The sequence below is a fragment of the Chamaea fasciata genome, unplaced genomic scaffold (assembly GCF_029207755.1).
Source record: "Chamaea fasciata isolate MVZ Bird 193981 ecotype frontalis unplaced genomic scaffold, bChaFas1.0.hap1 SCAF_1, whole genome shotgun sequence".
NCBI lineage: Eukaryota > Metazoa > Chordata > Aves > Passeriformes > Sylviidae > Chamaea > Chamaea fasciata.
The window spans coordinates 136,684,875-136,708,619 of record NW_027094086.1 but is presented as its reverse complement, the minus strand read 5'-3'; the positions used below and the strand labels follow the sequence as shown (position 1 = coordinate 136,708,619).

Sequence of the window (23,745 nt, the reverse complement as noted above, 5' to 3'; positions counted from 1 at the left end):
ATTACAAATAATTCTCTGTGAAGCAAATGGGAGCAAAAATATATTTAAACCAGAAATTTTAAAGGAGCTTCAACTATAGCTTCATGACCTGGCAACATCATAGCACAGCTATATTTTTTAAAGAATCAAATAAATGGAAAGGTTGTTTTGCAAAATAAGAGCTAACCTAACTAGAAAACTGAGAGGCATTGGTCAGTAAAGAGACAGGAATTTCTCAGCAAATACAAGAGGCAGCTTACCAAGAAATAAGATTTTGAGAGAGCAAACTTAGTGCAATTCATCATTTTATCGTACACAAGGAGCAGTGGTAAAAACAAAACCACACCAACCAACCAACCAACCAACCAACCCCCCCCCCCCCCCCCCCCCACATTTAGAGAATAAAACCATTCCCTTGGCTAGGGAGAAAACACAGGGACTAACTCTGGGATCCATAATGACAGAAGTATTTCTACTGACTGTTGCAACCCTTAGCTGAGGCTCTAGAAAACACACATAACCCCCTAAGCAAATATGGCAGCCTGTGGTAACAGCAAGCACTTCACAGCTTTTATTTCCTTCTCAGAACTGCGTTACTTTTGTTCACTCTTCACCAGTTAAGAAATATTTCAAAGCACCTTCCTTTTCTGTAGCATCATTTCTATATTATTCAGGCTTCAGACAGTAGTTCCAAATACTGCCATGTCCACACTATACATAATCCATTTTATGTGTGTGTTTCTACACGAAGACAGTAATTTAGTCTAATTCACTGTAATTTAAATTACTGCAATAGAAATCTTCCCTGTTGAGTTTGAAATCATGGCTGGGGAAGCACAGATCCAAACAATGGGGCTTGTCTAAAGGCCACTTTTACAAAAGGAGTGAAGCTGAAACCCACTCATCCCTAAGGAAATTTGTCTCCTCATGGGAGTGTGTGGGGACACAGAAGGAGCTACAGGACTCTGTCTCAGGACCTTACTAAGCAAGAACATTGTGAAGGACTTTCTTAAAGCTAATTTTATAAGAACAAAAGGATGCTAAATTCAAAAGCCATATTTTTCTTATCATTATTATTATTTTAATGAACTACTGGAATGATTAACTGGGAGAGACCAGATTGGACAGAATTGAAATGAAAGTGTTTTGTAAACCAATCTCCCGCTGCTCACTGTGTGGGTGTAAGGCAGTTCCCTGCTTCCAGGGTTTGATTTCAGCAAAGTCAGCAGCTTCCTGAATTGCAACAAATGCTGGCATTACTTCTGGAGCCCAGGAAACCTTTCATCACCACTGATACCCGTCTTGTTTCTGTACCTCCCAGCTCCTTGTTCCTTGCTACAGTACTTTTCTCCTCTACTCAGAAGCTTTCAGCCACCTCTGCTTGACAAAGAATGAGGAGGAGACCCCTCTCCCTACCACTGGAATGCCTTCAGTCACTCCCTTTATAAAGAGATCCAGCAGGTAAACTGAGCACAAAACCAGCCAAATTGTACTGTCTATCACACTTGAATTTAAGCACTTAACCCTCAGGTGTCAGAGAGCAAACCCTCCAGCAAAGAACAAACAAGTCTTAGTCCAAGCATTCTTTTGATGAATGATGCTATTCCCCATCACAGCTAAAGGAGGTCTGATTGTCTCAGATCTAATCAAAAACTACACAAATGTGGGTTTTGGTGGTTTATTTTATTTTGGTTTTACATTACCTTACATCTTTGGTAAAATTGTGATCAAAAATAAAATGCACAGAAAGCAAAGTGATGTTAAACATTAGAATGTGAGAGGCATATTTGTCATATGCTACTGGATTAAATAGTGGTATGGTAAAACTATTTTCTGGGCTTCTGCTTTACTGCCTGGTGGCAAAAATTGTTAGAGGTTACTGAGAACCAGATTTTTGCATCTGGGTATTCTCCAGCAAGGTAGGCCATAACCAGTTTTTTAAAAGATACAAACTGTGCAAACCACAATGTAATATGAAATATTCATTATGCAGAGAAATTATGGGTATTTAGTGAAAGTTTGAAGCATCAAATGATAGTTGTAGCCACACATCTTTGGTCTTGAGAAAATAGGATATGATTCAAGAATGAAAAATTGCTATAATTGGGAAGCAAAGAGGGACACATTAGAAATGGAGAAATCAAGCCCAATTCAGGCATGTAATGGATCAAAACATTCAGTGTTGGCTTGAATGGAGCAATTATAACCAAAGACATTTCTGAAAAATGACCTGTGTTAAGAAATACGAAAAAGCAATTTTCAATTGTTTCATTTTTCTGCTATATATGCCATTTGAAAATAGCTAATAATATTCAGGCAAATGACAGCTTCCTGCCCCTCACTCAGCCTTTTATGAAACCTAAATGGACTTGTTATTTTCCACTATACTAATTTCCCGAAACATTACTGTTTTACAGCAAATATCACGTACCAGAGAAAGCTGTATATCTACTTTCTTATTATAACTCTTATTAAATATTCCATTAAACAACACAACTTCCATTCAAAGCTTTTTTTGAACTCCATAAACTTGCCTTTATTCCTGTAGATGGAAACTCATCTGCATATAGTAGCTCCTGTATCTAACAAAAGCATACTGTAAACATGCCAAAGGAAAATCCTAAATAAATTATTAAACTGTCCATACCACAGGGTTCTCTATTTCATGCAAAAGAGAAGTAACTGATACAGTGATGTCTCTAGTTTATCTCAGGTAGGCTCATCTTTTTAAATGCCAAAGTGAGACTATTTGGTCTTGCTTCAAGGCACTCCCACAAATTCCAGTGGGGCTCAACCCAGCCATTGCTCATTACTCAGAGAGGCCTCACAAAAAGAATCATGTGATTGAATTTGGATTTTCCCACTCTTGCTAAAACTGTCACAGCAACAAAAACAACTCCAGTTTCCATACTTCTACCAACTCCTTATAGAAACACAGAATATTCTGTGTTGGAAGGGCCCCACTAGGATCATTGAGACCAGCTCCTGGCCCTGCACAGGACAACCCCAAGACTGACACCATGTGTCTGAGAGTGTTGTCCAAATGCTTCTTGATTCATCATAATTGTATGATTTTTAAAGACAAAATCTTCAGTCAAATGGAATTCAACAACTGAAGTCCCAACAGCTTCAATTACATGAATTTGTTTGCTGAACTTTTGCATGATCAGTGACTTCCCAGTCTCTGTGGTTTCCCTGCAGGCTGCAGAACCTGAGGCTGCAGATATTTTCAGGCAAGTATCTTTGCGCATCTAGAACAAGAATTAGTTGCTTTACAGCACTGACAGCCACTCCTCTCTTCCTCTTCCATGCACAGAGAGGTGCCACGAAGAGTGACACCACCATTAGCAGAGAAAGCAAATGGACAGAAAGTGCTTTGCTGCCGGCCATCAGGACTCATACACAGTGCTGGAAATCTCATCAAGAGAGAAGGGCAGAACTACGCATCCTGCTCTGAGCTTTGCTTTTTTTTTTTGCCCAGCCTGCTTGGGCATAAACAGCCCCCTGAAGAGGTAGCCTGTGCCTGGAAAAGGAGCAGGGGATGGATATGGTTCTGGCAGGGAGAGTGTGCTGTCACCCCCACACGGCCAACACAACAAGACCCTTCACAAGCCACTACTCCATACATGTTTCAGGACTCTTTGCCCTTTTAGACTGGTATATGGAAATGAAGTGAAAGCATCACAGGCTTGGTGAAGGAAGATTATCTAGACAAACAGATTTTAAAAAACTATTGATCTATTTACCTAGGACACAGAAGTTATTAGCCTCCCTATGCAGCCTAGAAAATCAAAATTACTGTGTCAAAATTAAATGAGTAAATATATTGTCACCTACTGCAAAAATTGAGATGATTGTAAAAATCAAATAATTTGTCATGGTTGGTTTGGGTTTGTTTTGGTTCATTGGGTTTTTTGGGGGAGGGTGGGGAGCAGGGTGGTATTTGTTTTTTTATAATTTCTTGTCTTTCTTTATATTTACATGACCCAGACTTCCAGCTCTCAAATAGCTGAAGCCTCATTCAAGTTAAGGTACACAACAGCAGTGAAATATTTTAGCCTCCTTTTTTTTTCTAGCCTCCTTTTTTTTTTCAAGAAAAATACCAATAACTGGGTCTTTGGACAGTTGTTGCTCCTCTTTTGTAGAAACCACACTGCAACCTAAAATTGCACTAATACCATCTCATCTTCGAAGTGGGAAAAAAGAAAAATTCCATCCCCTCAGCAACTGGACTTGCTGAGACTGTTATTCCTTTACATGAACATACTCCATAGATAGGACATTATATAACAAAGCAGAAGACTGTTGTTGTTGTTTAAATAAGAAGGATGCACTTCTCTGAGTTTCCCCATCTATTAGAATTACAAGCAATGTTTAAAAGGCAATACGAACAGAAACTCTTCCACACATACTAGGTCAGTGAAGGATCCAAGACTATTAACCACACAAAATTTGGGCATTAATTATACTCATTTTTCTCTGACACACATGTAAATTGTGCTGCCATTGTTCATTTATGAATCTGTGAAGAAAGTTTATAAATATTCCATGAACTCTAAGGCTGTCTTTGTGACCACAGTTAAATTTGCAAACATCTGGAAGCATCTGATTTTCAAGATTTCTCTCTCCAAAGAGCAGATACAACAGTGCAACAGCACAGCAGACTCACTCCAGGCCAGACGCAGCAGTGTACATGTCTTGTTCAGCATTCTTAATTTTATGTTGCAACACTTTCTTCTCTTGGCTTTAGTGAGTACTTATCCCTAACCAGCCATCTCCAACCATGGCATTATCCCTTTGAACCCTCACACTGACTGCCCTTTCTCAATCATATCAAACATGGGCTGGATGCTTTTACTGTCAAAGCCCACAGCGGTTCTAATACTATTTATTATGCAACAAGAGATCTACTTCTATCCTGGATCACCTCACAATGCTGGCATCCATTACTGGGTATCTGTAGGCATAATATGTTTTCTGTTCTGCTTTGAAGGAGCAGCTAAAACAAATCAGAAAACCATAGCACCATCCTCCTTCAAATCCTCCTGTATTACAATGCTGACAAATGCTTACTGCTGATTAGCTTCACAACTGACTTCTGTTATCCATTCAGTTCTCCTTTTCCAAAGCCATTTCTTCTAGTGGCTTAAACCTGCAAAGAAAGCTTTCTGCTATGACGAGTCACTTTTCTGACAGGAAAGGAGTGAATAATTGATACTCTACACATTGTGCTGGGTTCTCCATCTCTAGGCAAACTCAAGAATGGTAGATCTTCTAAAGGATCTCCATAAAACCAGAAAGGAGTTCTATCAGGAATCTCAGCTTGTTACAGTCTCATTTAATTTAAACACCTCACCAAAGGCAACTGCCCTTGTGATTGGTAACTGGGCAGGAACTGCAGTGGTGGGGTACTCTGCACCCATAACACAGCAACAGTCTGTTGACTGGTGCTCTCCCAGCTCCTACCCTGTTACAAGCATTTTGGCAAGCCACTGGAAGTAAACCAGTAGTAATGGACTGACATAACCCTGGTATAGCAGGCTGGTAGTTTGATATACTGACATTGTGTTTCTTTTCCCCATTTGGTGCAACCTTTACAATTGTTACAAGGTCTGTACTCTGATTAACCATGGGTTTTCACTTTGTCTGTGTCCGCAGAAAGAGTGGCAGGTGAACTGATGCACTAGTTTTCTGTATTCTAGTTTAATTCAAACTCCTGAGAGCTTCTAATTACTGGGTTTAAGATTTTTTATTGTTTCTGAAAAAAAAAAAAACCATCACAAAAGAAAGCATGCCAAGGACTTAAAAAGAGAATTTAGACATTTGTACATTCCTTTTTTTTTCCTCTTAATGTTAACTTTAAATGATCAAAGGTAAGTAAAAAATCTGAATCACTTCAGGCAAATTTTAAATCAGCAAACATAGCTGCCAACTGAATCACAATAATCCATCACGACAGTATTTCTGTAATTCTTTAGACTTATCAGTGTCTGGTTAGCAGGTTCAATTAACATCATGAAAAACATTCAGAAGATGAAACTCAAAGCATACCACCTTGCCTGCAAAATCTAGAATTACACAAATTACCGATTTATTTAATGATTTTTCCCATGTTAAAGGGTTGAGAGAAAGGGAAAGGCTAAAACTACACCGCTTCAGAGAAGCAGATTCCAAGCATAAACTACTCTACACTCCCACATGATTTCTCTGGTGAAGATTACACTAGGTCATCTACATGAGAACAAAAAGGAATCAGGTTCACTCAGTCTGGACTGTGCATAACCAGCATCTGTACAAATTGCGTCAACAACACTGCAGGTACTTTTTAAAAACAGAGCAGGCTAGAAAAGAGAGCCTGCAATCCACTGGAAACTGTAACATATTCTTCCTTCTCAAATGAGTAGGAGTCTAAATTTCTTCACACTGAAACAGAATCAGATTTAGAAACACTTTCACAATGTTGAAAACGTTATATTCTACTATGTGGAATATTATACAAATGGAAATCTGCATCTAATAGTGATGCAAAAATTCAACTTGTATGCTCATAAGGGGAGACTGTAGAGCATGCCTGTATCATCACCAGGTTTAGTGTGCCCATAAATGGATACCAAATGGAATAGTCTGAGACATCTGTAATACAGCAATCATGGTTGCTGGATAGCATGAGGGAAATAGACTGCAAAAACTGGACAACTGACTCTTCCTGAACAGCATCTTCTAGTGCCACCACAGTACACAGAAAGTTGAGCTACATGGACCATTGGCCTAACTCAGCAGGACACTGCAAATTTTCTTGAAATGTTCACATACACTCTTCAGGGGAAAAAACAAGCAAACAAACAAACAAACAAACCCCAAAAAACACCTAAAAAGAATATTTTGTCATTCTTCTTGACATTCAGCAGAGTGAAAGGGATGTATTTCTGTAACACTTCTTGGCAATTCCCTCTATCTCTCCAGAAATGAGAGGTTTTTACAATGTGCTTTGATATTACAAAACTGTATTTTTGGGTGCAAAGTCATTACTTCCAAAATTTTTCCCCTACTAAGATAAGTTTTAAATCATTAAATAAGGTGGAGGTTTTTTTACTGTAAAAATAATGCATGTTCCCTCTATTTCCTATAAAAATATATTCATTACTATAAAATACACTAGCATACTTATGAAACTCTCAGAGAGAAAAATTCATCTCAAATAGAGTATGCATAACTTTACATCTTTTGAAAATGGACTGAGATGCTTCTTAAAGTTCTACCTGATCTCTGTAGGAAGTGAACTATGGAAATATGTTGCATTATGATTCTGGTTTACAGCAGCAAGTAAAAGCTGTGTAGTACCTAGTACTTACCTTGCTGTGGCTTTTCAGCCTTCACTCTTTCTTGCCTAGGTTGTTCTTTGCACCAGGCAAGGCCTGTGTCATTTTTCTCCCCACCTGTCCTGGACCTACATGCTCACCTGTAGGGGCCTGATATGATTCGTCTTTGCTTCCTCTTCCATCAGATGATTTCCCTATCTCAGATATTTTCCCTTCTGAACTTACATCCAGAGCAGAAAGAAATGGGCTACAGCACACTCTGCCTCAGCTGTGTCACCATGCTGCTGTCTGTTGACATCAAACTGCTAAGCTGATTCATTCCAAGGATGGGATTTCTTTCCGAAACAGACTCAGTAGGACAGTTTCTCGTGCCTGTGTCTCTGGACACACGTGGCAAAGTTTAATGCACCTGGCAGGAATCCTCCCTCCTGCAACCTTCTGTAACATAGACATGATGACAACAACATCCAAAGAGGAGCAGATGTTCAGCTTATCTGAGTGCAGCCTACAGAGAGAAAGGCTCTTCTGAACTGAGAGTCAAGAGTACTGTCATTCTGCACAGATGTTTTCTTGTTTCACTTTCATTCCCATACACAGATTTCTTAAAAGTACATTGCATGGGACACATCTTAAAAAGCTGAAGATTTTTTCCTCTAGGAAAAAAACCCAAACCTAAACATCTAAATATATGGATTAAAACACTCCAGTGAATAACTTTATTGGTAACCTGCAGTGGTGATTCTAAATGCATTACTATATGTTGAGTTTTACCATCTATCACAACCCATTCCTAGTGGAATTTGAGAAACTTTATCTCCAAATCCTCCTGCTCATGGATCCCATCAACGAACACAAAATGGAGATGATGAAAAGATATTCATTCTTATAAACTGCAGGACACCTTAATAGCTGCTGTGAAAAGCAAACTGCAACGGCCCTGTAAAGCTGCACACAAGCTGATAAGAAGGTGCCACTTGAACAGAGAAATCTGTTTTGTGACAATTTTCTTCCACATACACTATTATTAATAGGAAAACTTCACCAAAGTCAATACTGAAATTTATTTTCCTACTTATGCATATCTACATATACCAGCTGAAATCCATTGCATTCACAGATCTACATGTGCAGCGACAGAAACCATCCAAGACTGTTCCACACGCTCCATACTTGTACATGCACAGCTTGGCATAAAAAGAGTAAAATATAAAACACACTCCACATGCAGGCTCGTGCTTTTCACATAAAGAACATCATTCCATATGAAATATAAAAGTTGAAATATAAACACTTGACTGTTTCCTCCCAGTCTGTTTCAGCCTGCCTGTTTGGCATCCATCCTTTACAGACCAGAAGTTTCACAGATGGGAGTTTCCAACGCCCAGCAGACACAACAGAAGCCAGATTTTCCAAGATGCTCACTTCACAAAGACCTGATACCTTTTGATGTCAGTCTAACCTAATAATTTGTCATGATTTGCAATGCAAACCATTCTTAAAAACATCTTCCAATGGAACAGGGGAATAGATTTTTTTAGATCTTCTGCATTACTGTTAGCTTGTTTCTAGAATTTGATACCATTGTATCATTGAGATATTTGGTGGTAGATACGCATTTACTTAGTAGACAAATCATAAGATACAACCAATTCTTCAATCTCAACCTTATCAAATCCTGATCAAATGACAACAAACTCTTGATTGTTAGGAAAAGCACACTATTCCTGTCAGAGATATTCTTCATTTTCCTCTGGATACAAGAGGAAGTTTTTACAGAACAGGCGGTGAATCTGTAGAAACTGTAATGGTCAAGTTCCTTGCTCACAAATTATTCAAAACTAAAGACAAACACACCTTGTTCTGAACTTAATTTGAGGAAATCTTGCTGCTGTCAACAGCATTTGGGCAGTAGCTGCTTTTATTGGCTTATTTATCTACTTGTGCATTTACCTCCCACAGAAAAAAAGCAATTCCGTTAAATGATTTCTATAATTTCATTTGGAAAACTATCACCATCCTGTGTTCTTTAACGGCTCTGTCATATGTTAGTGCTATTTAAAGAAATGCTACTACAAGAAGATTCCTATGGCAAGCCTTTCACCAAAGAAAGATTTTAGGTAGCAAATCCTATGAGTTTATTAGAATTTATATCCTAATTTTAAAGGCAAAAAACTGTCAGTGTAATATCAAGATAAGAACACTGAACAATTTAATCAGAACAGTAAAAAGACTTAACAACAGCATTTATCACTTTGCATACAACCACTCTTAAAGAAAAACATTACACAAATGACTTTCACTCATTGAGTTTATACCCAACAATGGAATACCAACTGGAATAAACCTCCTGTTTTTCTCTACTATTTACCTCAAGAACTAGCCAAAGCTGGTCTCCATTTTTCACATCTTTCTTATAGTACATGCCATAGAATTTGACTACATTGGGATGATCAGAGAGAGCTTTCAAAATGTTGTACTCGGCTTCAATTTCTTCATCAATATCCTAGTGTCAAAAATGAGAAATACATAGCAGTTAACAAATAAATAATGATAGCCATTAATAAAACAAAAAAAACCAAAACAAAAACAAAACAAACAAACAAACAAAAAAAGAAAACAAGTTCCACAAAGTATTTTCTGTCAATTCAAATGCAGTTTGAAACAATACAAAGAAAAAAAGTAGAACACGAATATACCATTTAGAGAACTACAGAGCCTGGTTCTGTTTAGTGAATACAAAACAATGATTTTTTTAAATTTTATTTTGTCTTTAGCAATTTCAACTAATGAACACACAGGGTATGACAGAGCAGCCCTCAGGAGGGCACTGGGGAAGGAGCAAGGGTCCTGGAGGACAACAAGTTGTCCATGAGCCAGCAGAGTGCCCTGGGGTCCAAGAAGGCCGACGGGATCCTCGGCTGTATTAGGAAAAGCATTGCCAACAGGATGAGGGAGGTGATCCTGCCCCTCTACTCAGCCCTGGTGAGGGCACATCAGGAGTGCTGTGTCCAGTTCTGGGCTCCTCAGTACAAGAAAGACATGGAAATAATGGATTGGGTCCAGAGGAGAGCTGCAAAGATGATTAAGGGATTGGAACATCTCCCTTAGGAGGAAAGGCTGAGGGAGCTGGGCCTGATCAGCTTCGAGAAGAGAAAACCGAGAGGGGGCCTCAACAACACCTACAAGTGGCTGAAGGGAGGGTGTCAAGAAGATGGATTTAGGCACTTCTCAGCAGTGCTAAGCAACAAGATGAGAGGCAACAGGCAGAAACTGATGTGCAGGAAGTTCCCACCTGAATACGAGGAAAAAATTCTTTAGTGCACTGGTGACAGAACACTGGAACAGGTTGCCCAGAGAGGCTGTGCGAGTGTCCCATTCTGGAGAGATTCAAGGACTCTCCAGATAAAATCCTGTGCCACGTGCTCTAGAAAGACCCTGCTTGAGCAGGGAGGTTAGATCATATCACCCCACCACTGGTCCCTTCCAACCTTAGCTATTCTGTGATGTCAAGGCAAAGCTAGTGCAATCCACAAGTAGGTAGGTATGCAGATGCCTTGGGAAATTACACGTGACTGCCTTAGTCTTAATAGTAACCCCAGCTAGAAATGGTGCAGCTAAAACTACCTCTCTATCTCTTTGTGCATGAACAAGTATGACTGCAGCCATATCTTATTCATTTGCCACCTCACTTTCTAGAATTATCTGGGAATTCTTCTCATTTTCTACTGTCATAGAAGCTGGTGACATCTGCAGTCTGTCTGGGTTTTCTACTGAACTATAATAATTGTGGCTTTTTGTCACACTCTCATTACAGACCTTCGGTTTCTTAGACATTAAGCAAAATCCTTTTGGAGGTGAGATATGAGGACGAGTTTTGCCAACAGATGCACTGGGAGCTGGGCAAATCCCTTCAGACCAAAAAGGGACACAGGCATTGGCAGACTTTAGCAAGCATTGGATGACTCAGGAAAACCTTTCCCACCTGTGCACTGGAATTGCTCATTGAGGGTGATGATTACACTGCATTTGAGTCATGCTGACAAAATATTCAATCCCTCCTGACAACAGATACAGGGAATATATCTGCAGCCATTTTCCCCTCATTGTTTAGATCCCCAAAAAAAGTTAACATACTCATGTCAGATTTAAAACACTTTTAATATAATTTGCTATTTACAACTACACAAAAAAGAAGTGAAAAATCCATGCTAGAAAAAGGCTCTCTTATGAACTGCATTATCCATATGAATGGATTTCATATCAGTGAAAAGCATCTGCTCAGTGCCAAAAACCTGTCTCAGCAAAGCCAAATAGAAGTGACCGTGGCAGAGAAAGGGAATGTTTTGTATATCCAACGAATGATGCACCTTCTCATTCTGTTCAACCCACCTGCCCCAAGAGCACTTTTCTCACTTGTTTCTTATACAGGTCTCTCCAATATCTTATTCAAGTTCCTCACACAAGTCTTTTGTCTTGAGACCAGCTTGACTGGTCTCCAAGAACTTCCTCTGTCACCAGTATCTTCGTGAATCAGGCCATTAAACTTTCTTATTAAGATTACCAGGATAAGTCTTTTCACAAGGAAGGTTTTTAGAGATCTTGTTATGGAACAACTGAAAAACCGCAGGAATTTTCCTCTCTCTAAAAAAGGAGGAACTCAAGGTAATTTTCCCGTAAGAATAACATGGAATACAGAAAAAAAATACAAGGAAGGAAGAAAGAACCAAAGTACTGAAGGTGGCAGAGAATGGAAAGAAAAAGAGTGGAAGCAGGGATGAAGACAGAAAACGCATCTGGCAAAAAATAAAAGAAAGAAAAAATATACAGTCAAAAGCCAAGAAACTAAAAACAAAGCGTACAATAGTTTTAGTGCCTTGGGGAAATTGGAAGAGAATTAGCCCACTGTCCTACTGTGAATTAGTAGAGGTTTCTGTCTCCTGAGGGGTACTCAGATTTTATGAAATTTTTACAATTATGAGGAGAGATTAAATTAATAGAATATTCATTCTGTGCCTACTAAAAAGAAAAGTATTCCTTGGCACTTTACGAAGGAAAAAACTTGAAGTATTTGGTTGAATTTAGCATGTTTACCTTCAGAGAAGAACTGCATTAGAAATAGCAGACAGAAAATTTTCATCCTATATATAGGATAATTTGGCTAAGAGTTCTAAAGTAGAATGGTATTTACTTATAATCCTGAGGACATGACTAAGGCTTCTCAGTTCCATCTTCATATATTCTCATTTCAACACCTTTGCTTTCCTGTTTCAGTTTCAAAAAGCTGAGCTGTTATCCAGCAAAGAGTCTCTGCTCTAAAGGATTAAACATTAAATGCTCATTTCAATCCTATATCACCCATGATAATGTAGGTTCCCAGTTCAATTTTGAAATATCAGTTAAACCAAACCACATTTCTTCTGCTTTGTTTCCAGTCTACCTCTCAAGAGGCACAATTCTGAAACGATGTCCAAAGAAAGAGAATTGTAAAATGTAAAGAAGAAAATACATAAAGTATCTTTTTCTTCATTGCAATGGCTCCCTCTGCAGCCATTATTAATACTTTCAGTTTAAATAAAAAGAACTCATTTATTGCTTTCACTTTATTTCCAATACCGGATTGTCACTTTAGCAGTAACATGGAGGTACAGCAGCTACTCCAGACACCCTTTAAATATAAGAGGGCCAAGAAGAACAGTGTTCTTTGAATAAAAAGTGTGAAACATTTAGTTAAGAGTCAAGTCTTGGAAGAAAGATGTTGACTGCACTACTTCCATTTTTTCATTAAAATAAGGAATCTGTTTTCATCAGTTATACATTTGCCCAACTTCAATTTCTTATGCTGCATCTTTATCCATTTGATTTCTTCTGTCTCCTTTACATTCTATTCCTTTCTCCTACTTAATGTATTTATCTTTCCTCTAGAAACAGCTCTGCTATTTCTTTTTTCTTCCTATTATCATCCTTTAATCTTTTTCTATAACCTCCAAAGCATACAGAACATTGAAAGTTTCACTGATTTCTTCAGGAATTCTGGCCATAGCCAGCTGCCACTTAAGAATCACTCCTGAACACTTCTGAAGCATAGGAAAGCAAAAGTATTTCTTGCCAAACAGGTATTTAGATGAACACCAATGGCAAGGAAGTCATGCCTATTAATTGTAAGCATAAGAACCTTGTTTACAGAAAGCAATAGAGTCAAAAATAGTCTTCAATACATTTGAACTCATCAAGATGCTTATCACTTGGCACGTTATGTTTACTTTGGAAGAGGTTGTAGTATTGAATTGAGATGAGCACCCTTTTGTTGCTTTGAAAGCATGCTGAAATAAAAAGCAGATGAGCAAGAAAGACAGCAAAGATAATAGAAGACACTATGCTTTTACCAACATATTTCATAGACTTTTGTGTCTATGGGATCATAATCTGACATTGCAATGTGCAGAGGTAGAAGAGCCCTGTGTGGCTGTGCAGCACCAGACCTGTAGGGTCCAGACAGCATGGCATGCTTGCCCATTCCTACCCAGAAGTCATGCCATGGAAGCACATACCTCACAAACCTACACTGGGAGTGCAGAAGATGAACTTAAAAGGGCCTCCAAAATAGGAACAGCTGCTTTCCCGTGTTTTAGTCTCAAGAAAAGTCCCACGCCACGTGCAGCACCATTGAAGTCAGCGGGGTGTGCCTTTACAAACCAGACTATTGCTCTTCCTTACTCTTTGAGCATTAATCTGCCAGCCAACAAATGTGAGTTACTGAGAACAAAACCATGCTCTAAAACTTCATAATTCCACTTCCCAGTTGCCTGGTGCTTTGTGTGTAGAGCTAATCCCTTTGCATTTTCCATTTGAAAAGATGAATTCTCTACATATTTTGGCACATTCTGAAAACACAGAATGAACAATAACAAAAAATATGCTATTTTAGTTTTGAAGTATCACTCACAGAACATAACTCAGCTACAAGCATGTACTCAGGTGCTTGAAGGTACAGCTTAAGTACTTAGAGGTACATAACTTCCATACTGGCCAGTATGGAAAAACTTGGAAAAAGGAAAGGGAACAACAGAAAAAATAGAATAAGCTCGGACTCCTAGTACTGAAAAGGAAAATAATCAGCTCTGCTTCTGAAAATGAGAGAAAAGGGGTAACAAAGTAAAAGTAACAAAGTTTAGGTATATTTCTTACTTTTATCATAAGCAACCACTTCCAAGATCACTTATGATAAGAAAAGTGCATTGAGAGCTAGCCTGATAATGTAGCATACTGAAATAGTTTATTTCCCTGTCACTTTCAATACAAATTATAGACAAAGATTAAGAGAAAAAGAAAGACTATATAAACTCACAATTAACCAAGTAATTTAAGTAACTTACATGAACAGGGTCCAAAATTTTGACTGCTGCTTTGCTGCCATTTTTCTTATTTAACACCTTGAAAACTTTTCCATAAGTTCCTTTGCCAATAGTCTCAATTATTTCCCAGGTATCTGAAGGATCAGGAAAGCTATCAAATATTATTGTTTTCCCAGTCAGTGGAAGCATCTCAAATGATGGCTCCTAGGAAAAAGAGATGTCAGTGTACACTCAACAAATGGTTAATGGCAATTTGCTTCCTAGAAATGGAAAGAGAAATACCCATTCCAGCCTCAAACACTAGAAATGTTTTTGCATATAATGTGCATGCACAGACAGTATAATGAACAAGAACTGCTGCACTTGAATTTCCCTTCATTTCATATTGTGTTGAATACACGATATCAAATGAAGGTACGTGCAGTCAACACAGGATCAAATGAAGGGAAATTCGAATGATAATTTGAGCGAAATTCAAGTTTGAGTGAAGCCAGCGGAACCTTTCCCATGCACTTCAATGAATATATACTGTCACTCTGGGATCTTTAGAAGGGCAGGGGAATGAGAGTCAAGTTCATAAAATCCCAAAGAATTTGGGTCCATTACCAAGAATTAGGCAAGAAGTGGAAAGAAACCCACACAAAACATCTTAAATAGTAGCATTAGTTTCATTCGTATTCTTAGAGCAAACAATCATTTTTACAAGCCTACTCTTAGGATTTGAATTATGACATAGATCTCAAAAAGCCAAGTAGATCAAAGTGACAGAGCTTTTCACAATGCTATGGTGTTCTGACAGTCAAGCACTCTCAGTCATGGAAAATGTGCTTACCAATGTACATCCCTTAAAAACTGGTTTACATCCTGTAAAGGAAACAGCTTTTACAATGATTGAATTGTATCCACAACAGACCAGGTTACACCAACACCCTGGTCCACGATGGATACAATTCACCAGAAAATCTGCAGCAGTCTGTTGTGTTCTTGGTACTGCAGCCAGTACTGGCCCAGCTCCTTTATTCCAAATACTGTGGGAATGAATTGACTCAATTTTACTTGATACAATGAAACCTCCCTTAACACTATTCCAGGTTAAGGTCAAAGATCAAAATCTAGAGACATACAGCTGTAATAAGGATATTCTCAGTTTTCAATTACAGATTTAAAATTTTCTTCTTTCTTCTGTCCCACAGGATTCACAAAGACTCAATTCAGTCAGGACACTGACTGTAGTATCTTCCTAAGGCATCACCATATGCCTAGTCTTTATCCATGACTTGGGAACTTCACCACTTTCAGGCAAAGCCATTTCTTCCCCCAAAAAACCACAAATGAGTCACAACTGTCTTTTCCTTTGCCTTTAAAGTAGTGCTCAAATACAATAATTCTGTTTGGGTTTTTTAATCACTTCATATATAAATGCTTTGTAATTAGCTTCTGCATTTTGCTGTAATTAGGGGACTACATGAAACAATAACTAAATTTGGGATGATAAAGGGATGAGGATTCATAATCTCAAACCCTTGCTTTGAGGGTTTCAATAATGATAGAATTTCAAAATTTCTCTATCTAAGCTTTAGTTTTTTAAATGAGGCTAACTATTTGTTTAAGATCTTACTGCATACTAAACCTGCAACTAGTGATTTTTTTTTATAAGAGGAAAGCCTGCTATGTCTCACGTTACAAGAAAACACAGGAGCTTCTGACCCAGGCAGTAGGAGATATGCAGCGCTGAAGAAAGGAAGGTTTAACTCCTCCCTTTCCAAGATGAGCACTTCTGACTCAGGAACTCAAAGAACAGCTCTACATTTTTAGGCTGTGCCAGAGCCAAGCAGGGAACTCTGATACCTTGAATCTCCAAATAAGCAAAGGTCCACTCTGCTGCAGGGATGTTTTAAATGAAGCAGAACACTCAAAGCAGTCACATTCCAAGCTGGTGCTTCAGAGAGCCTCCAAGGCTTCACTAACTCCCTATACATTGACAGAATGAAGCTGAAATTCATTGACTCCCAGTATCAATTGCTTCTTTGTCTGCAGAGACTGGTACAATGAGAACTGTTAAAGGGCTAAGGAAACATGATCCTGCAGGTGCTATTTGGCTACCAGAGAAAAAGTGCTAGAGAAATTGCCATGTGCTTTTGTTTTCTTTTGAAAATCACACCAGCTGTACATCATCTAGTCTTAAGAAAAGTCACCACATCAAAAAATCTGCATTCAGTAGCTGTCATACTGAGTTCAATAATTTAAGAGTGCTATTCCAGAAAAAAAAAAATTCACTCTAGTTCTTTCGATTTACAGCTTCATAATCATAACTTGAATAAATTATACTGAATATCATGTTTCCTCACTTTCACCAAGTTTAAGAACAAGTCCCTGCAGATAAATTTGTTTAGTTTCCACTTCTATTATTAAAAATATATTAAATAGAATGATTTCAAATGTTCTAATCTGGATGATGGATAATGTTTTATTACATCCCAGTGAAGTTGTGAAAGTTGATAATGATTTAACCTCATATTTCAGCAATAAATTGCATTGCTCCTGGAATATGTCTGGATCCCCAACCAACTGGATAATTTATCATATCCTTCACCATTAAAAATTTATTTAAAAGCCACCACAATTTATAACTTGATCCAAACCTCTAAGGTGGGAATGTACCCTTGAACCACCGGGAAAAAAAGAACTTTTTAAAATACTCTGGTGTGTTCAGTGTGACAGTTCACTCGGCTGCTGCTCAGATTTTGGCTTACCTGCTGGTGAGGCCTGATGGATGCTAGGCACAGTGCTAGCAAGTCAAAGCAAGAGCACCAAGTAGGCAGAGAGGTAGCCTGAAAGAGCTCAAGAGCCATTATGAGCATTATGCACCATTATCACCCGCAAATCTCTGTCTCCTGTCATCTTTCCTGCTGCAGTTTCCCCAGAATCTGCTCACTTACCAAAAATGGTATAGGCCAAATCTCCGTGCTGGAAGGTATGAAATATCAGCTTGCCCAAAAAGCTTTAGAAGAAAATCTAACAGGAGCTGGACTGCTGAGGCCTTCCTGCTGCTTGGTGTGATAAAGGGAACACTTGTACTGTGACAGAAGAGAAGGGATAAGCAGTCTCTTATCCCCAGCTAGGTTTTATTATTTTGGTTTTGCTGGGAGGTGTACAAATTAAGAGTTATAGGTTATAAATTACGAAACCGTATGGCTTGAATGGTGAATAAATGAATTCACGCGATAGACTGACCTAGGCAAAAGGGGATTGAGACCCTCTTTGTTGTGTTTGCTATAGTTCTTAATGAGCTCATAAAACAAAGTTTACATCCCAGACTACATCATCCTGTAAGTTTGAGAGAGCCAAACAGATCGACACAGCAATTAAATTCAAGGCAAGGAAAAAAATATATTTGGAGTTCCAAGAAAACAAGGTTTGGGGTTTTTTTTTTTGTTGGTTGGTGGTTTTTCTTTATCTGAGAGGGGGATTTGGTGCCAGTTATAAGAACAAACTGGGTGAGAATTCTTATGAGCCATTCCTATGTGGCTTTTTGCTTCACATCAAACATTTGCACCCTACACAGCAGACTTCAGACCAAATATTAAAGATACCCAGAGATGCCCTGCTCAGCAGCTGTGCTGACAGACCACTGCATTCTCCATCATTTTCAGTATCTAGTCACTTTGGAGAGGGAAGGGGAAGCCTGCTGAAGAACAAAGTATATCTCCTCTGGACTATCTTGCTGCCAAGGCAACTCAGTGAAGTACATTTATCACACCCAAAGCTTCAGACACAAACCAATTGCCCTGTGGAGGGCTTTTAGTGAAAGTCACAGAGCATTAGGGAAAACGCAGTTACTTAGGGATAAGCAATTGGTTTTGCTTCTGCCAGCTGGGTTTAAAGCACAAAGGAGCCTGAATTTCACATAGAATATTATATGTTAACCCAGTATATTCACCACTGTTTCATACCACCTAAATGTGCAACTTTCTTATAAAACTTCCCACCCAATAGTTTCAGAATGGACCTTCATCTCACTTGGGTGAAAACATACCCATTCCCTCCATAAAGAGCTAATAAAATGAGAGCCCCTTGCCTCATGTCGTTCATCTTCTTACACAAAGGGAGCCTACGGGATTAGCAAAGCAGACATCTATTCACATTTAACTACAATGAATGCAGCCTTTAGGTTCCCATCAGCATATGGTCTCCTGGCTACCACAACTTTCTGGCCTTGAAAACTGGAACCAGAACCTCGTTGGTTCAGTTCAAAACACACCTACTGAGGTTGTCTTCTGTTTTGTTTGTCCACATCACTCTCTCCTTCACATTGCAAACATTACTTTTGTTTAACCAGACAACTCCTGCACACATCCTACCCTGAAATGTGGCAGACATCCTCCTGTATGCCGCGCCTGGCAGATGTCCAGTGCCAAGAACACTGGCACACATGGCATATAATATCTGTTACCTCTCTGAAGGTGACACAAGGCATTCCTTCAGATTGTGAAACTTAAATCTCTTGCCTAATGGAAGCCAGAAAAAGTAATCACCCTAACAAAAACAAAACAAACAAAAATAGACAGCTTGCTATATCAAATAAAAAACTCCATTTCACCTCTCTTCTTCACCCCCTTTATTGCTTTATTCAATATCTAATTTGGAAGTTCTTTGGTCTGGCTCTGATCACAAGGCGCAGTGGGGCCTTCAAATACTTAATGCAATGGTACAATCAAGTCCCAAACCACATTTCTTCTTATTTCATGAGTTATGCCACTCTGACAAGTACTTAATAAGAAAGTTAACGGCTGCCACATGGAATTCTCAAAACAAGCCAAAAAGCATGAGGCTGCAATATGCCCTTCATCAGACTAACACCTAGCAATTTCTGGATAAATGTCCAAATAATTTGATTATTCAACTAAGAGCATGGACTGCAGCTCAGATACACAGCTGGAGCTATAATGACTCACTTATGCAGTATATTATCCTAGCCATCATTCAAAGTGTAAGTTTTGCTCTGGAAATTCAAATATCACCCCCATTCAATTCTGTGAGAATATCTGGCCTCTGATTTCCATGGTGATGCAACCTATATCTGAATGGGAACTATACGTAAATCTAAACTCGGTGTGAGCAGGTTATCTAGTTTGACCATTAGTTAAAGACAAGTGCTGTAGGTTTGCAGGCTGTTGTTTCTTTATATTTTACTTCACTTGTGAAAAGCTGAATGTGCTCAGCATTATAATTTCTCTCTAAAACAACAAAAAATTGCATAATTACATAATTTTTGTATGCTCCATATGTCTAGACAAATTATCCTCTTCAATTGCATATCAATTTGCTTACTACTTTCTACTCTATATACTCCCCATTGCTTTCAATTGTCCTTCCCGTCCGCAAGAAACCTTCCAGAGGGAAAAAAGATCTCTTTAGTCCCAGCTATGGTAGATAAAGAATAAAAATCAACAACCTTCTTTAACAGTCAGTCCAAGTCTTTCACTGTTGTGTGCTAACACGAGTAAGAAAGACACAAGACATCAATTTAGGGAGGCTTCACCTAAGCTGATGTGTAGAATACACCTATTGGAACCTAAGTTAGATGCTATAATTCCATTTCAGTCAAAGCAGTAAAAAATTGATTCACCTCACCTGTTTAGCATTTATCTTAGCATAAAACAGTTTAGTCTCCAGACACTGTTGATTCTACTGGCTAAGTTTCCATTGCCTACAACAGGAGCCCAGTTACACTGCTTCAGATGCAGACATGCTAAGACAAATTATTTCTATCTACTTAAATGCTGGAAATAAATAGTTCTAGCTTGACAACTGACAAAATGAGTATCAGCTCTATACTACAGCCAGGAAAACTGCAAGCCAGCCACATCTCATCACCTGAAAGCTGTCAGGCAACTTGGACATTGTCTGATGGTGCACACAGGACACAAGCACCATGCAATAACATTGCCAAGCAAACTTTGAACCCAGCAACCAACCCTAAATTAATGTAAGTGCAGGAATAAATGATTATGTAAAGCATTTGGAGGCAAGGAGTGGTGATCAATTTAGGCAAGTATCAGACAAAATATCTCCTGGGCACAATTCAGAGTACATACATCAATCTTAGGGCTGTTCACAGAGGAAATTGATCTGATTTTGAGGCCACTGTTTAATGTTTACTCTCTGAGGCTGGGTAACTGCATCTTCTGTTTCTAAAAACACTTCTTTTCTTTAGTGACTTATCCAGTGACAACTTTCCCAACAAAGCAAGACAGCTTTCAGAGACATCTGATGCCTTTGCACTCCTCGACCTCTGTAAAACTTCTACATGCTGTAGAGAAGCAGTACTGTGTGGTATCAGTACCTGATCTCCTTCTATTGATAAATGCATATTGGGTGTCCACATTGACATTTCATCTGTGGGTTATTATTCAGTTGATCTTGACATTTTGACTTGGTGCAGACTGAATGGGCCAGCCCTGCCCATGGGAGGCTCCAGCTCTTCACTCTCTGAATGTTCTCAGAGGGCACAGATGCAAGGGATCTACTTCAGTGCTAGGTTCCACCTTGGTTTCCATCCACTCCCTGCCATGCCCCACAACAGACAAAGTCACACTGCATGCTGAGGTTTACAGTTCTAAGGTAACTCCATCAGGGGAGGGGATTTTTAAAGCAACAGGTTAAAGAATCAGCGAGGGCTCTAAGCATTCAATCTATTCTCATGCACAGGCGCACACATTAGATTGCAATCCTTCAGAGTTTAAATACGATACCAATACAGAACCCAAACCTTTTAAAAAGCCAATCACTAGTTAAAGAAAGAGGGTATGAAAAGAGCAAAGAAACAAAATGCTAAATTTAATTACTGTCGTCAATTTTAAAAGCTCTGATGTTTTGAACACAAATGATAGCTAAAGATTTTTGTGGCAATTGTCGTCCAACAGACAATATTTTTGCAGGAGCATTACAATCATGAAACAAGATTAATAATGGAAAGGGGAATGGTTCATTATCAAATTGTATTTGGACTTTGTGCCACCAGAAGTAATGAACTGACATTAGCAATCCATGAACTGAATTATATCCAGCTAATTTTGTGGCTCCCAGAAGAGAGGCACTGCAAGTGATGAGAATAATTTTTCAATGACTAAACACTAGATCAATATATTAGCAAATAACTTGGTTTTCAAAGCTAAAGCATCACTCAATTTTCCTATTTTAACACAGTAAACCTTTCTAAAGCCATAAAAAATCGGTATGGTGTGACATCACTCACTCCACATTTCTCAGAACTTCTAACAATAGAAAAGTGGCAACTGAAAATTAATTTAGCTGCTGTATCAATGAGCTTTGTCAGGGCTTGAAATTAAGGCGATACAGTAACTTGATAGCAAGATAAGGAAGGCATTGCAGACAACAAGCAAACTTGCTAGCACTTAGGGATCTACTTCAGTGCTAGGTTCCACCTTGGTTTCCATCCACTCCCCACAACAGTCAAAGTCACACTGCATGCTGAGGTTTATAGTTCTAAAGTAACTCCATCGGAGGAGGGGATTTTTAAAGCAACAGGTTAAAGAATTAACAAGAAGTTACGGGGTGCGAGCGTACAGTGGGCACGGTAAGATCGCACACGCGTCCTGCCGTGACCGTCCACGGTCACGGTCACGCCACAGCCCCGCGTGTCCCGCGGGCGGGCAGCGCTTTGCCCGGCTCCGGGAGCGCCCGGCTGCCTCACCGCGGGCACGACGCGGGCCATGCATCTCTCCCGACTGCTCCGCACGCGTTTCTTATCCAGAAACTCACACGAAAGAAAAAAAGAAAAAAAAAAAAAAAAAAAAGAAAAAAAAAGAAAAAAAAAAAAAAGAAGAAGTGCAAAAGTGCAAACAAGCAGGATTCATCTGAAGGAGAGACCGCAAGAAGCAACCCGCACATGCCCCGGTGCCTGGAGCTCCCGGCTCCGCGCAGCGCCAGCCCGCCCCACCGCTGCCGGGCGCGCCCGTCCCGTCAGGACCGGGGCTGCGGCGGGAGGCACCGGCCCGGCCCGGCCCGGCCCGGCCCGCACCACCCCCGCGGGGGCCGGGCCACCATCCCGCGGGGCCGCCCCGAAGCCCCTCGGCGAGGCGTGGCCGCCGGGCAGCGCAGGTCGCCGATGAGCCCCCGCTCGGGCACCGGTGCCGGGACTCGCCCTGGTGCCCTGCGTGCCGCTCCCGGCCGGGGATTACCCGCAGCGAAACCTCCGGTCCCCGCAGTACCAGCCCCGCCGAGGGGGCAGGGGCCGCGCCGCCTCCGGCCGCCGTGCCTCGGCTTCGCCCTCCTCCTCCTCCAGCGGACGGCCCCGGCCCGGCTGCGGTCCCGCCTCGGGGTCAGCGGCGGATGAGCGCTTTGCCCCGCTAATCCCCCGCAGGCGCCGGCAAAGCCGGGAGGGCTCGGCCCGCCCCGGGCTGGGCGCGGCGGGGGCGCCGGAGCGGCCCGGGCTCCCTCCCGGCGGGACAGCGGCGGCGGCTGAGCGCGCAGCCGGGCCGGCCACGGCCACTGGGGATCCCGGGCCGGCCGCCTCCGGAGCCGGGTCACAGCCCCCGCACCCTGATCCGCCCCGCGGGGATTACACGGCGCCGAGCGCCCGGCGGGGCTGCTGGCCTGCACGGGGCAGCTGCGGCTCGTGGCCGCCCATGGCTGCGCTGCCCGGAGGAAACCTAATGGACCTACCTGGCCCTCTAAAAAATAATTCATATGTGGTGCACGCCCCGAGCTCCCATTAGTACCCGTTGCAGAGGTGACTACACCACAGCAGCGCAAGCTAAGTGTAATAACTAATAGCAGGGTGAAGTTGCAAGACAAAGTACTCAAAAGTTGGAAATGGATGAATTTTGTAAGTACAGTTGCTGTGTGGACATGAACCAGGGTTTAATTATGCTGGTTACGTTTTCTTTGCATGATCCCAGACAAATTCACTGCAAAGAAGCAGCCAAACTCAGTCAGCACTGGGGACCATGTAAATTCATCAGAGAATTTCTCTGTTGTGTTGAGTTTGTCTCCTTTCATTTTTCTGGTAATATTTGAACCTGGGTTTTGTTTTCATGGCTCATGGCATGAGCTATGTTCTACATCTTTCT

The 23,745-nt window shown here is 40.4% G+C and overlaps 1 protein-coding gene across 1 annotated transcript in view; it reads right to left on the bottom strand.

The window, feature by feature from the left end:
- The window catches only part of MYO3A (myosin IIIA), a 114,144-nt gene extending 91,279 nt beyond the window's left edge, over positions 1 to 22,865 (bottom strand). Inside the window, exons 1-3 of the mRNA XM_066199217.1 lie at positions 22,855 to 22,865; positions 14,672 to 14,854; positions 9,667 to 9,801 (exon numbers count right to left, since the gene is read on the bottom strand). Coding sequence (XP_066055314.1) covers positions 9,667 to 9,801; positions 14,672 to 14,839 — 303 coding nt within the window. The 5' untranslated portion in view covers positions 14,840 to 14,854; positions 22,855 to 22,865. The remainder of the gene's footprint in view (positions 1 to 9,666; positions 9,802 to 14,671; positions 14,855 to 22,854) is intronic.
- Between the last annotated feature and the right edge of the window lie 880 nt (positions 22,866 to 23,745).